The sequence below is a fragment of the Poeciliopsis prolifica genome, unplaced genomic scaffold (genome assembly GCF_027474105.1).
Source record: "Poeciliopsis prolifica strain line A6 unplaced genomic scaffold, Auburn_PproV2 SCAFFOLD053, whole genome shotgun sequence".
NCBI classification, from domain to species: domain Eukaryota; kingdom Metazoa; phylum Chordata; class Actinopteri; order Cyprinodontiformes; family Poeciliidae; genus Poeciliopsis; species Poeciliopsis prolifica.
In genome coordinates, this window is record NW_026562428.1 from 2,687,532 (window position 1) to 2,701,737 (window position 14,206).

The 14,206-nt window shown below is 40.7% G+C and overlaps 2 protein-coding genes across 4 annotated transcripts in view; both read right to left on the reverse strand.

Moving 5' to 3' along the window:
- Positions 1 to 1,015: 1,015 nt before the first annotated feature.
- On the reverse strand, positions 1,016 to 11,331 carry LOC129378720 (uncharacterized). 2 transcript variants are annotated; one of them, XM_055059176.1, is made up of 10 exons: positions 10,953 to 11,331; positions 10,526 to 10,711; positions 6,117 to 9,306; positions 5,595 to 5,633; positions 4,790 to 4,892; positions 4,604 to 4,684; positions 3,800 to 3,936; positions 3,437 to 3,674; positions 3,177 to 3,352; positions 1,016 to 2,737 (listed from the first exon to the last, which is right to left on the reverse strand). In XM_055059176.1, the coding sequence occupies exons 3-10, from the start codon at positions 6,142 to 6,144 to the stop codon at positions 2,685 to 2,687; spliced, it is 855 nt and encodes a 284-aa protein (XP_054915151.1). In that variant the 5' UTR covers positions 6,145 to 9,306; positions 10,526 to 10,711; positions 10,953 to 11,331; the 3' UTR covers positions 1,016 to 2,684. The 2 variants fall into 2 exon arrangements, with proteins under 2 accessions (XP_054915151.1, XP_054915150.1); XM_055059175.1 differs by having other exon boundaries at positions 4,604 to 4,892.
- Positions 11,332 to 12,022: 691 nt separating this feature from the next.
- Positions 12,023 to 14,206, reverse strand: part of LOC129378719 (cilia- and flagella-associated protein 47-like) — a 29,419-nt gene continuing 27,235 nt past the window's right edge. For both annotated transcript variants that reach the window (XM_055059173.1, XM_055059174.1), the window contains 3 exons: positions 13,675 to 13,836; positions 13,147 to 13,315; positions 12,023 to 12,471 (listed from right to left, as the gene is read on the reverse strand). In XM_055059173.1, coding sequence (XP_054915148.1) covers positions 12,280 to 12,471; positions 13,147 to 13,315; positions 13,675 to 13,836 — 523 coding nt within the window. In that variant the 3' untranslated portion in view covers positions 12,023 to 12,279. The remainder of the gene's footprint in view (positions 12,472 to 13,146; positions 13,316 to 13,674; positions 13,837 to 14,206) is intronic.

The window sequence follows — 14,206 nt, forward strand, 5'->3', positions numbered from 1 at the left end:
TCTATTCCTTATTATGTTAGACTCAAGACATTTGGAAAATGCGGCGGAGAACCTAAAGTGCCACTTTTGCGTCTTGTTCGTTTATAATCCCAGTAAAATAGATTTAAGTTTTTATATTCAATGTAAACAAAAAACTATTTAAAAAAAAGTTCAAAAAGTTGCCAGATAGTGGCCTTCTCTCTTTTTAGTGACACTACTTTGTTTCCACTCCATCTCTTTTATTCCTGTCAGCTGCCTTCTTATTCTCCTCCTTTCTCTGCTCCCCTGCCTCCCTTCATCATCCCTTAATATTCCAGTGATGGGAAGTAAACAAGGCCATCTTTTCCCATCCATCAGTCTCTCCTTTTCTTTCTTTCTTCCTTTCCGGTCAGATGAGCATATGGATAGCTCCGTCTCCTTCAACCTGAGCACTATGGCTTCCTTGATCATTGGCTGTCATGAGCACACAGAGGAAACAATCATATTTCTCGACATGTGCCTCCCACTTCTCTCTATTCTCAGCACTCTTATTTGTAAAGCCCTTTCCAACAGTAAGTTTCAGTAGTGCTGTCTCTAAAAAAAAAAAAGCAATTGTTTGCGATTTTTTAATTGATTTTTTTTGCTAGAAATGTTAGAACATCTTCATCGCTTCTTTGTTCTTCAAGTACGTCTTGCAGGGATCGAGGTGGGCTTGCTTTCAGTGTCCAGCTCCAGTGTGACGCCGTCGACGAATCGAGACGAATTCACAAATTCCAACGCCACTGCGCTTCGTTCAACCAACAAAAACACAACTGAAACATGGGCGCGAGACACGGCACATTCTCTCACCTGTTCGTCTCCTTGCAGAGAGAAGCATGCATCCCTGGGACGTCCCGTGTCTGTGAAACATGAGACGCAGCTGCATAACGGCTGCAGGAAAATGGACCTAGTCTTTGATGAGCGAGACCAGTTAAAAGATTAGGCATCTCCTTGCTTTTTTTTTTTTATAGAGTCCAGTAAATGTCAAGCTTTCTTTTGGACAGACCATTTTAATTATTCAAAAACAACAGATTACGTGAAACCCTCTGACACAGGACACCACACCACACTTTCTGGCAAATTCTGTGGGTGTTTGCACACAAGTACAGGTTGCTGATGTCGGGATCGTGGCTGAAAAGGAAGAAGAATCCACACCTCCAAATTGCACCTGACCTCGACTGGTTCCTTGGAGACCCAAGGTCTTCATGTAGGACTGTTGTCGATAACATATTCTCTGAGGACTAATGAATAATAATGTGTACAAATTTCTTCACAGGATCATAAAAAACATCCCAAACTTTTAGCAGACGTGAAACCTGAAGCACCTACAGGAGTCGACAGTAGAAACGTGACTGAGTGAAGGTGTTGAGGTTTATGTTGGACCTCATTTAGCTTCTGCAAGGATTCATACATTATTAGAAAATGAGGCAGTCAGGAAGCCTGGCTCACAAAATAAGAAGCCTGGACTGATGTGTTTTTTAGCCTTGAATGAAAAGTGAGGCTTTCTTTTTAAAAAAAAGTGAAACTATTCACTTTCAACATTCTCTAGTTCTAGACCCAAGTTATAAAAGAGATTCAGCCATCGAAAACCTACATTATCTCATATTTTAGAAAGACACGATTGTACGTTAATCCCACTTCTTTGTGTATTCTGAAGAATTTCTTGAATTCAAAGTTGTTTTTATTACACAAAGATATTTCAAATGAGTTCTGTAGACTTCTTTGCAGTAAAAAAAAATAGAAATTAAATCAATGTCACAGTACTTCTCAAGGTTTCTCTTTAAAATATACATTCAAATAAATGTCTATCCTTTTATAATTTGCTCTTTTTACCAAGTAGATATTTTCTTTGGTCTGTTCTTTTTTATTACTGGTAGTTTTTTCTCTCTCTCATTAAACTGATCAAATTTGAAAGTTTTACAGCTTGAATATTAGCTTGCCTTACTTCATTAGCTTTGTATGCACATCACTTTGCAATTCCCAAAACTTTCTGATCTCATTTTCAACATCATTAACTCATAGCTCGATTTCTAATGCTATCATTACACATTGCTTAGTACAAGGAGTTGAAATGACTGGATAAATGAAATCATAAAAATAGAATATCTTACAGATAGGAATAAAAACATTGACTGTGATGGACTGGTGACTTTTTCAGGGTGGAGATCAAGTGAATGAAACCCCGGACAAGACCCCACTTGTAGTACAAGAAGATGAATCATTTTGGTCAGTTCAACAGACTTAAAACAGGAAAAGGTTAGTCTGATTTAATGTCAGAAAAAAGAGAAAGTAAGTCAGTGTATTTTCAAAAAGTGAATAAAAACATCTGTATCGAGCATCAATTCAATCATTTTGAATTTATGCTTATAGATCTGCCAGGAAAAAGGGATTGAGGACTTTCACAATTTAAGCTACTAATAACAATATTTTGACACAAAAAAATATGTAGATTGTAGAAATGATAGTTTCGTATCTCGCACTCTGTTTGAAGTTTACACACTTTTGGACATCCTTGCCACTTCTAGCACCCAAAAAGAGCAAAGCATTCCAATTTACCGTGCAGGAGAAATGTGTTTCGTGGTATAATTTCAAAACTTCTAAGTCTGCAGTCCTGAAAAGTTTGCATGCTACAGAGAGCTGAGACCGAGTGAAGTGAGTGAAACCAGAGTTTGTCTTCCCAGGGACCTTTACTGTCTGGTGAAACTGTAGAATTCCACACGGTTCCCATTTTTCTCAAACTCTGAAAACACAGAAGGGTCAATTGGGGGGGAAAAATTTAAAAATCAGATTTACAGCCTTGTGTGACTTCAATCAATCAGGTTTGGCAGAAAGTGCTAATACTTGTCATAAGAAAATGACTTCAGCTCTGTAAATATGATTTGAAGCCAGTGATTAATATTCCATTACTGGTGTGAGATTAATTAAGAGGTGTATGTGTGTGAAAGTCTGCAGTGAACTGATCAATGAGGTGCGCCAGGATGCTTCAGAGCAACTGAGTCAAAGTCTCAACAGTGACATAAGCAAATACACAAATTTATGTTACATTTTTTTACAGAACTAAGACACCAATTTATTTTTGCTTTGGTTTTGGCACGTTTTGGTAATCCTATAGATTTTCCCCCTGAAATCTTTCAAACAAAAAAATCTTCTTTCTAAATTTGAACTCTTTGTTGGTTTACCTTTCAAGCAGACGAAATAGAGGTGATCTCCACACGGAAAATTTCTCCAGTAGTACGAGTCGTCGGCGTCCACGCCACCGCAAGGACTTGTGACCTGCCAGATGTGTTGTTCTTTCCAGTAAGTGTAGCTCACAGAAGCACCAGACATCCAAAACCACGAGCTCCCCATCAGACGCCTGCAGCAGAAACAATCCAGACACTAAAAATGTCACTTTTACAGTTCTTGAACCCTTAGACTGGCCTTGTGTTCTGGAGGATACCTGCGCAGTCCCAGCCACACATGTCCGGAAGAAACGGAAGGGTCGTTTGTCATGAAGGTTGTGTTTCTCAACACCTCCTCCAAACCTCTCTGCTCCTGCTCACTGCGAACGCTGAGCAGGTCCCAGTAGTGTTCCCTGCAGTACAACAAGGCGTCTGACCAGCACAGCTTCTTCTGGACAACAGCTACTCTCCGTCCCATCACCACTGCGCTGACGGATGGTGAGGGAGCAGCGAGTTCTGGGAAAATATGGCTTCCATAAATACACATTGGGCCAATGTTCAAGGGAAATAGTTCCCTGCATTTGCTGATTTATGATTTTTTTTTTACAATGGATTCTAAATATAAAACTGCTTTCACTAACCTCCATACATTTCTAGCTCACACATTGTCAGAATGCCATATGAGGTGCTGATCTTCACGGTCAACATCCGACCCGTCATTCCTGTGCAGTTAAAGGTTTTGGTGCCCCCGCTGGGGATGGAGGAAATGACAGCGCATCTGAGAACGAGACATACAGATTTACATTTTTAATCCAGATCACTGAAAAACACGGAGTCGACGCTGTAATATGAGGCAACAGCAGATGTATGAAGATCCTTGCACCTTTATGAAATGTATTATAATACAGCAACAAACTTTAAAGGGGCAGTATTATGTGTAAATATGACTCATTCAAAGAAATTTAACATCATAATCTAAAGCATTGAAATTGGGCCTCTGTCTTTTTAAGAAGCTCCAGCTCTTTGTGAAGCTCCGCCTTCAGGAAGTCATCCCAACATGGCTTCTCTATAAACCCTTCATTATACTTGCGCCGAGAAGTATAATGAGCTTGGCTGACGCAGTTTCACAAGGCGATTGCTAATCATCTAAAACCTCAGAGGAGGAGTTGTGCCTCTAAGGCGGAGCTAGGTCCACCCAGGCGGTTTGCACAGCTGAATGTTTGCCACGGGAGATAAAAGAATTTCTCCATCATCTTTTCAAAAACACTCCAGATATGTTTTTGATGAGAGGATTATGTAAAGGTTAAAAAAGATGACTGCCCCTTTAAAATGCTTTGATATGCGCACATTTAAAATCTTTGTAATCCTGCTGATTAAAATATCTAAAATTAGGATTTCAACAATAACAGGAGAAGAAAGGTAAATCTCTTCCTCCTCCATAATACCTGGGATTGTTCTTGCCGTTGTTCTCTAAGGAATTCCCGATGAGGATCTCAGCGTTGTTTATCCTCTCGCTGTTTGCGTTCCTGTTGGTGATGCTAACGGTTGAGACCCGGTACACAACTGGCAACAACAGACTCCACCACGGGTTCGGTTCCGCCACTGTATGAGTGCAGGAGTTGTGACTGTACTCTGGGTCTCTGTTTCCGTCAATTGCCCTTGAGGCAGCGCCAAGGTGGATGGTGGATGACTGAGATGCGATACCCCGTGGTGCCACGTTCTCCAGGGATTCAGCTGGGTAGATAACAGAAGGATAAGCCTTAAAATTAGCTAGATAGCTAAAGAAAATCCATTTGCAGCTTTAGTCTCTGGTGTGTAATATGATAAGTTTAATTGGCACTTATGTTGTAGTATTTGACAGGCTGTTTTGACCATAGAAGTGTGCAGTGCTACAAATTTTGGTGTTTATCCAATACCAAATACATACAAGGTCAGTATTACAGATAATTTAAGTGTGATATATCAAACTTCTGACATTTAGAAGCACTTGCTGGTTTTTTCCTTCTAATTCTGTTGCTAAAACCTTAGAAAGTATTTGAACAAAGTCTATAGATGTCTATAAAATACTTTAGCGTATCAACGAGATAGACTGAAGCAATAGGACACGAGTAATTTGTGTGTATTTTTTCCTGAATAAGCACATTGCAAAAAATGATCATTATAAAAGATCTGCCCAGCTCTTTGGTAATATTTAAGTCCTACCCTTACAGGCAATGTTTGAGCAAAACTATTATCTCATCTGTTTATTTGGCTCCCTGGCTAACACAACTTTCTATTTGTCCACTCCTCTCTTGTCGATCTTGAATTGTGACTGCACCCTAATTTGCAGGTTCTGCACCTGCCAGTAACAACATGGTTTTACATTGATGCATCGAGCCTTGAAGGCAAAGCCTGCACAAAAGAAACAGAACAGTGAGCGCATCGACTGGATCTTACCTGTAAAATCAGCCAGGATCCATATGAGGAAGGAAACGCCTTGAAAAGAAAAATTTTAACACAAAATTAAAGCTTTGTTGTTGTTTTTTTAAACATTTTAATCAAGTTTCACTTGATAAGGCTTCAGAAACTGAAACGCTTCAGTAATAGTTAAAATTGGGGCAACTTTTAATGTCATGAGCACATTTTAAATGCAAACATTGATCCATGTCAAAGAATTAGTTTTTCTTTATATACAAATCTGACAAATGAGCCGCAAGGACCTGGATGGATGAACAAATGGCTGATCTGAAATTATACAGGTACTAAACCAGAGTGATTAACAGCCCAGTGAACCCTTTGTGATTCTTTCCTCATCCTCACTTTAGTCACTGCAATTACATAAATGAGCCAAGTTTGTTTAAAATACGCTGACATTGCCGTGCTATTTGCCAACCCAGACAATTAATAAGCAGTTTTTAAATCAAACTTGTGGAAATGAAGTCGATAAGAAATGGCTGATTATTTATAAATCCTACTCACAGCAAGCGGCTTTGCAGGCAGCTGCCATCGTGCCTCCAGGTCTCCAGCCTTTGGGATGGCCTTACCTCAACTCCTGATGTTTTTATCACCGCACTGTTTGTTATTAATCTTGTAAATCACTTGTAAATCTCTCCCTCCGTAACCACGACTGCTGCGGACTGCTTTCCAAATCAAATTGTTCTCTGCGCCAAGGAGCAACACGTTTCAGCAGAAAAGGCGTCTGGGCCCGAGAAACGTGGAACGCGATTCCGGCTCGGTGTCGGAAGAGCCCGACGGAGACGATTCGCACTTGAGTCGCGTGGACTGACTTGCACTAAAAGTGGATCAGAAGAAAAAAGTTGGGACAATCATAGCTCCCAAACATGTTTCCACTCACGGCAAAGAATCTCAATGAGATCAAGATCTAAGCGTTTGGCTCAGTCAAAGCAGAACCATGAGCTGATACAATCTTCTTATTGAATGTCTCAGACAGCTCTATGGATCCCACCGTAATGCTCTAATCACATTCTCTTGATTTAATGGGCCGAGTGGTAAGTTTAACCGTTTTATGTGCTATATGTTTTAAGTGCTGTTTTTATTACAAAGTACAGATACTGTATATAGGAGTACAAATTTGTTTTAAAAAATAAGTTCCAAACAATTTTAAAAAATGCGGGCTGTTGTACAGCGTACAACAAAACAGTCCAAGAACAAACCTCAGCTCCTATAAAATGTTGTAGAAGGTAAAGGTGCTTGTTAGTCCTGAAACCTTCGTCACTGCACCCTGAATGTTCTTTTGGGTCTTCTTGGCAGGAGTTTTCTTTCGTGTGAAGACTCTATGGTCTAAAAAGTGATAACGACTGAAATCATTCAAATCAATTCCTCTGCCAGGAAGCTAAAACTGGGTGTTCTAAATGGACGACGACCCCAAATACAGCAACAAATCAGCTAAAAAGAGGCTAAAAGACAACAAAGTCACAAAACCTTGATCACAGTCCTGTGAAAAAATGTCATTAAATATCTCTTAGCAAGTTGCAACTCGTCTTCTCTTTTGTAGCAACTCTGGCACAATTCTCACGCAGTTTTCCAGGCAGAATTGGCACATTACATTTACACTGGTTGGCTTCTAGTCAAATACTCGTCTTTTAAGCAATGTCCACAATTGTGAAAGTTATCAATCTTAAGAAAGAGGCTTTTACTTTGTTTTTATTTGAATAAAAGTCAATGTACAACTCACTGTGGACAGTTACGCTTGTGTTTCAACAGGCTTTGGTTGCTCTTGTGTTGTTCCTGATCACTGAAGCCAATTTCCTCTCATCATAAAGTCACAGTTTGGATACAGGTAGTTGAAATTTGGACACAAATGGGTTTTCCAGTAGAACAATGATCCCCAACATAAATCAGTGGAGGCCGATTCTATTCTCCAAAATCCCAAACATCAACGTTTGGGTTGATGTTCAGGGACTATAGTGCCAAGAAACCACTTGTTTAAATTCCATCTATCAATCCTACCCGCCTCATCACTCTGCACACTTTGCAATCTGAACACAACGCAATTTGCAGCATCTAGTGTTTCTGGCATTTTCAAATAACAACTGTTCAGAAGGAAAAAAGAAATAAATACCTATTGAGATGAAATACGTTGTATTTGTCGCTGCAGGCACAGATTAATAAATAGGAATGTTTTGTATTTGCATATTTCCCTGTAGTGCGATGCATATTGAGGCTTTTTTTCTTTTTTGGGAGGCTGCCTTTTTTGTGGAAATGCGAAACGTGTTATTAAAACCACCCAGGCACTGTGGGAGTAACCATAAAGCAGCGGCTCTGTTTTCATAATGACTGATGTCTAAACACGGCTTAGACTATCTTGATGGGAGCTCAGTTTCTTCCACCCAAAATGCTGCCCTTCAGCAAGGATGCTTGTTTCACATCAAGGTCGGAAATGCACAAGCCTCAACTCCCGGCCCTCCCTCTTAAAAAGTTTTCCATTTTCTTTCCTCCTGCATGTGTAATGATGGCTTTTTATTACACCGGTTCATTAGCATATTTCATATCCTGCTGCTGAGCTTTTCCAGATCTCTATCTGTCTTCGTCGATGAGACGCAGGTGCTGGCTGACGATGGCTTTATGAGAAATGAGAACAAAACGCACAGCGAGGTAAACAGGCCAGTAGCACCTGATAATCAGTCACCGGGAAGCATGCGTTAAAGGGAACTTTTGCCTCTGGACGGGTCCGGGAAGGAGCTTTGAAGACGGATACTAGCAGCGTGTCCATAAACGGAAATGCTCAAATCTTTGTCTGTATTGAAAAAAAGAGAACATTTCCGAGGTACGGATTCAACACTTTGATCGTGTGAGTGGCAAGACAAAAATAAATAAATAAATAACAACTTATAAAGGCGATGCTGCAATTGGCCAATTGTTCGGTTATTGATCCGTTGTTAAAATGTTTGAACGCACCGCCGACTTTTCAGATGAATCATTTTTCTTCCACTTCCACAACTCTGTGCTCCCTTACATTTGTCTACCACCTAAAATCCTGACAAAATACATTTAAGTTTCTTCCTGCTGCATGACAAAATGCGGGCGCGGGAACGCTGGCGGGGCTTTCCATAACAATTTCAAACAGATGCTACAACTAAAATAGTCAGAGTGCAAAATGGCGCTGCAGAGATTTCGACAAAACCTGCCGAGAGCCCACCACTTCCAGCCCTTTCAAAAAAAAAAAAACTTTCTGCTTTAAACGCTCCTGATGAACGCAGAACGCCCCGCGCGCTAAGATTCATCATGTGTCACGGCTGAGGTTTTAGGCAGCAAATGGAGGTAAGGAGATGAAAGCGGCTTCTTCTTCCTCCCCCTTCACTTCTGTCATGTTCACCAGAGGGAGATTTGATAGGTGCAAGCTCACACACACACACACACACACACACACACACACACACACACACACACACACACACACACACACGCAAGCAGACACGCCCAGAGATAGAACAGACACACATAAAATGTTCACAGAGAAGTGCAGCGGTAATAATTAGATTTCACTTCAAAGAAGCTGGTTGTGGATTTTCTGGGACATCAGGGCTGACGTGTGATTGGCTCCCGAGGCTTACAGGTGAGGGACGGACAGCTGCAGGACACCTGGACATTCATCCGGTGTTGGGATACCGCAGGGCTTATTGCGCATCACTTTGCATCTCTGCATACACTTGAGGGTGTGAAAAAAAAACAACAAAAAAACAGCTGAGTCAGTTTATGTCTCTTCCTGTCTTAAGAATGGGAATTTTTAAAAGCCGATAGAGATATCTATGTAATTTTTAAATTGAATATCATCATCCAAGGTTACCCCAATTTTGCCAGTGATTAGTTCATTCATTGATTTGCATTGATTATCCCTGCGATCATTGATTCTTTAAAGGGTGATAGTTTCAGTGTTAATAGCATACAGAAAGTTCATGACTTTAACGTCTCGATTTTATTATTATTATTTTTTTTATAATTGTGTTACTGGATGATTTACAAACCCTTAAATTATTTAACACAGCTCAATAACAATGCAAGGATGTGCACTACATGTTGTTTGGTATAATTACATACATTAATAGGTGAAGATGATTAACACATGGATGCCTCTTATTTGTTCTGACAGGGAGTCAAACAAATGGCTGTGTGTTTTTAGCGAGAAAGAAAAAGAAGCTCCCCCTCTTCTTTAATTACCGCCACGCTAATTGAATCCCCGTGTGAGTGATGTATGGGGACAGGACTCGCTGTGACAAAAATGAAAATGAAATAGTATTAAGCAGCCAAGTAGATAATCCATTTAGAAACGTCTGAGAAGCGAGAAGGATTACTTGAAACGGCCATCCCCTGGCTTTTACTGTCAGAGGACATCGGAGTCGTTTGAAATGAATCTGAAATCTCTCACAAAGTAATAAAACTTGTCCTAGGAAGACAGACTGTTAGAGTTGTGTTGTATTTGTTTTATGTCACGTTCAGGAGGTTTACAGGATGTCATTTTCAGAACTGGTATGAAGCAGGACTTCGCCACCTGGGATGGGGGACCGTTTACAGGCTACAGGATTGTCTCAAGGACAGACTATCTCCAAGATAGTCTCAAGGTCACTTTGTGCCAAAAGTCAAAAATAAGCTTGACTAAAAAGAATAATAAAAATAAATTTTGCGATCAATCTCAGAAATTATCTGTTTTTTCTTTTTCTTTTTTTTTTTATTTTCTCAAAACACAGGATGGAAATATACTCCTCCTTTTTGCCCACTCTACCTACAATGGCGTAGTATTCTGGATTTGCTACCGATCTTAAACAATTTGTTCACGCCCTGCATTGCTATAATTTTGAAAATGCAAAAAAAAAAAAAAAAAGGAAACCTGCCAGATAACATCAACATCATAGGTTATGAAGATGTAGTACCTTGTAGTGGTAACCCTATATTGGGGAGTCCCTGCTCGGCAGCTTGTCATGATTATGAACTGGACTTCCAACACGACCTCTTGTTGCAGCAGGGAACACAGCAGACCCCAATTACTTGACCCGTCTGTTGCTGGGGCAACGCAGCGGCGGAGGGCGGCGAACGGGGGGCCCGTTTCAGCAGGTCATCTGGAGATGAAAATCAACAAGGGCTCAAACCTGCAGTGATGCACTGACACAAGCAGATGCTCTGGTTCCTGTAGCTACACACACACACACACAGAGTGAAACCCCTGATTCCTCACACAGATGGTATGCAAAATACATGCACAGCGAGTCCTGCTTTCAACATCCATCCAATCCGCTGCTTTTAGTGCTCACTTTATCTGCTGCCCTCATCCATTCTCCCTCGCCGTCACCTGTTACTCACCCGTATCCCCCCGCTCTCTCTTCCCCCATCTCTCCATCAGCTGTCGTGCACCTCTCTGCCTTCCCTTCGCTCCCAGCCCGGCTTGCTGCAGATGGCGCTTAATGGATGCATAGCTGAGCGTAACTGCCTTGTGAATAATTTCAAAGGCACAAGGTGAATCACAGGACAGCTCAGCATGCGGACACACACAGAGAGAGGGACCCTTGCACGTCTTTATGTAAGGGTTTGTGTTTTTTACTCAAACTCAAACTTGATTTTCTTTTATGTGAAAGCTGAAATCCATTGTCGCCCACTGAAAATGACATTTTCAACATGGCAACATGGCTTTTTTTGTAGGAGCCATCAGACATGCTTTAAGTAAAACTGCTGGCCACTTTTGCTTTGAAAGACAACATTATGCCTGCAGTGTAGAGGAACCATCATATGTCGTACCTACCCCAATTCCTTCTTCTCGGAAAGCTTAATTTTATTTGTAAAACACGCCTATTTCATGTTGTTCTTTTTACCCTAAACATATTAGTAAGTAGGGGATTAGATAAGTGTTCTCTTCTTCCAACTCCTGGCTTCTTTTTTCTGCTTTTGCAGGTGTAGAGGCAGACCTTTAAGGTAGTGACTTGTGTTCTTTTTATGCTGGTTTCTCTCATTCTTCTTCTACTTCCTGTCTCCTTCTTTCCCTTTAAACCTCCCGCCTGTTCCTACGCTAAACCCAAAGCAACTACTAGCAAAGCTTAAACGTCTTCCTCAAATTTTAATTTCACCAAAAAACAATTTCACGTGTGCCACATTGCTGGACAGGAAAAGTTTTTTTTTTTAAATAAATCATTTCATTTAAGTTCGTACACGAATCAAGATAGTAATTCAGCAGTCACATGCGTGGATGTGCTGGATGTGTGAAAGTCCATGAACCCTGCGGTGTGAACGGAAAATAAGAAGAACACTTTTTAAGAATGACAAAAACTATCCTATCCCAAGATCTATAATGATGGAGCTATTTTCCTTGCACTAGTTGAAGGAAATGCTGAAATCAAAACAAACAAAAAAAAAAAAAGGATTGGGGCAGCATTACTTCGGGCGGATTGAGCTTTAATTTCCTTCCCACAAGGTAGACGAAATACATTTTGCCATCAGGAGAGGAATAGCTACTTAGAGCTGCTGATGGGAACCATCACACAGATAATGAGCTGAGAGAAGATGAGGAAACTTTCTTTGTGGTTTAAGAGACGATGTGAGGAATGTGAAAATACATACGGTAACATTCAGCCGGTTTAAACAAAATCTGTATTTAAAATAAAAGAGGGCTGGGCTTTTGATTGTCCTTAAGTTATAATTATTTTTTGACTTTGAGGGGGGACGAGTTGGCCAGAAAGGGAATGCGAAGGTTCTGGACCACAAAGTTACGCTGGCGTTCTCTGGGGGGATGAGGAGCCGGGAGGCTGTCCTTGGTGGATGATTTACGGAGGAGCTGGTGGTCCTGAGTGGTTTTCCCTCGCACATCATAAATCCACTGCATGTCAGCTGCCTGCAATGAAAGCGTTAGAAGTGAACAGTTAAGATTCCGGGAGAACTACAGGACAGCAGTCGAGGACAGGTGTAAACGAGAAGCAGCGTGAAACTCGTTTCCCAGCGATAACCAGAGATGTTTTGCTCGGGCGGATGGAGGGGGAGAAACGCTTTATTTCTGCGATCAAAAGATTCTGGGAGCGAAGATATGTTTATTTTATATTTCACCCAGCATGACTTTTAATCCGTCATGCGGTTTACATATCAAACACGCCGTGTTTCCACTCAGATTTTCCGAGTTCTCAGTCTGTTTTACCGCATTTATACAGTACAAATAGAAAGGATCATAAAAATACTCTTTCATTGGTAAATCTGAAACAAGAAGGAAATCCTTAAAAAAATCAGTGATTTATTGGATGGAGATTGTACAGAAATGTCAATTTTTTTCTTTTTTTTTGGAAACATATCCATACCTAAAACAAATGTTTTTTGTGAACTTCAGCCTTAATAATCAAACTGTAGAAAGATCTCTGACTGTGGCTCCATGTTAGCCAAAACATTCAATGAATGAATGCTGACAGCACAATTAACTAAAAGGAAAAAAACGTGCGTTAGTTTCTTTTAAGTCAACCTGCTGCGTTGCTAAAAGGAAGCTGTGAATGCCTCAGCAGCACTCCCACAGGAAGTGATGTACCTGGATGACCAGCCTCGCTCTGTGTCTCTTGCAGCTTGCAGTGGGGGTGAAGAACACAGAGATGAGCGCTCCGGCTGTGCCAGCAGGAGGTAACATCCCAGAGGCCGGAGCCACGGTGAACTCGGTGCTGCTGCCTGGCAGGAATGTTGCTTTGAACGCCGTCGACCTCCTGCAATCAACGCCGAATTCGTTACCTCCCACCGCAAAACATTGTGCGCGCGAGAAAGCCCACACATATACATGAAAAGCGCTGGAATGCAAATGAAACTAAATCTTGGCTTTGAGATAATATCCACATTTATCTTCAATCTGTTTGTCAAATGTTACATACAAATTCTATAAAACTAAATAAATATCTAGAAGATCCAGAACCAAAGAATTACACAAGAAAATAGGAACCTTTGTCATATGGCAAAATAAAAATAATATATAAAGCATTTAAAATAGAAGTAGCAGACGTTTTAGCTGAGGAATACATGCCAAACTTTGCGGTATGAATGGAACTTTTATGAAATCCCGTGTACACACCTGGTGGTGCTGGTCAGGCGGAAACCCACAGCGGAAGTCCTCCCTATCTCTGTCGTTTCTACACGAACAACGTCATCCACCTGAGGCTTCGTAGCAATGAGAACCAAAGGAAACTCCCAGACCTTGCCGGACGAAGACTGAACTGCTAGAACGCTTGAGAACCTTGAAATGAGAAGAGTATTCACACAGCTAGCTTCACTCAGGTGTAAAAAGAAAGCAATATTTCTGTTTATACTTTTATTGTTCTACTGTCTATTGAAGCCTGGAAGCAGAAAACTGAACCATGTGGGTTTTTTTATAAATATATATCTTTTTTTTTATCAGTAATAAACAATTCTGATTCTGTAGAAACTAATTTAACTTCAGGCATCTTCAAATGTCTAGACGTGTGTAGTCTGAGTGACGATATAGAACAGTCCACATATGTGCAATATAGGATTCTTCTGATGAATGCTGCTTGTGATAAGAAAGACATTAGGTTGCTGCAAAAACAGAATCTAAATCTTTTAGGTTTTCTGACACAGAAATGAGC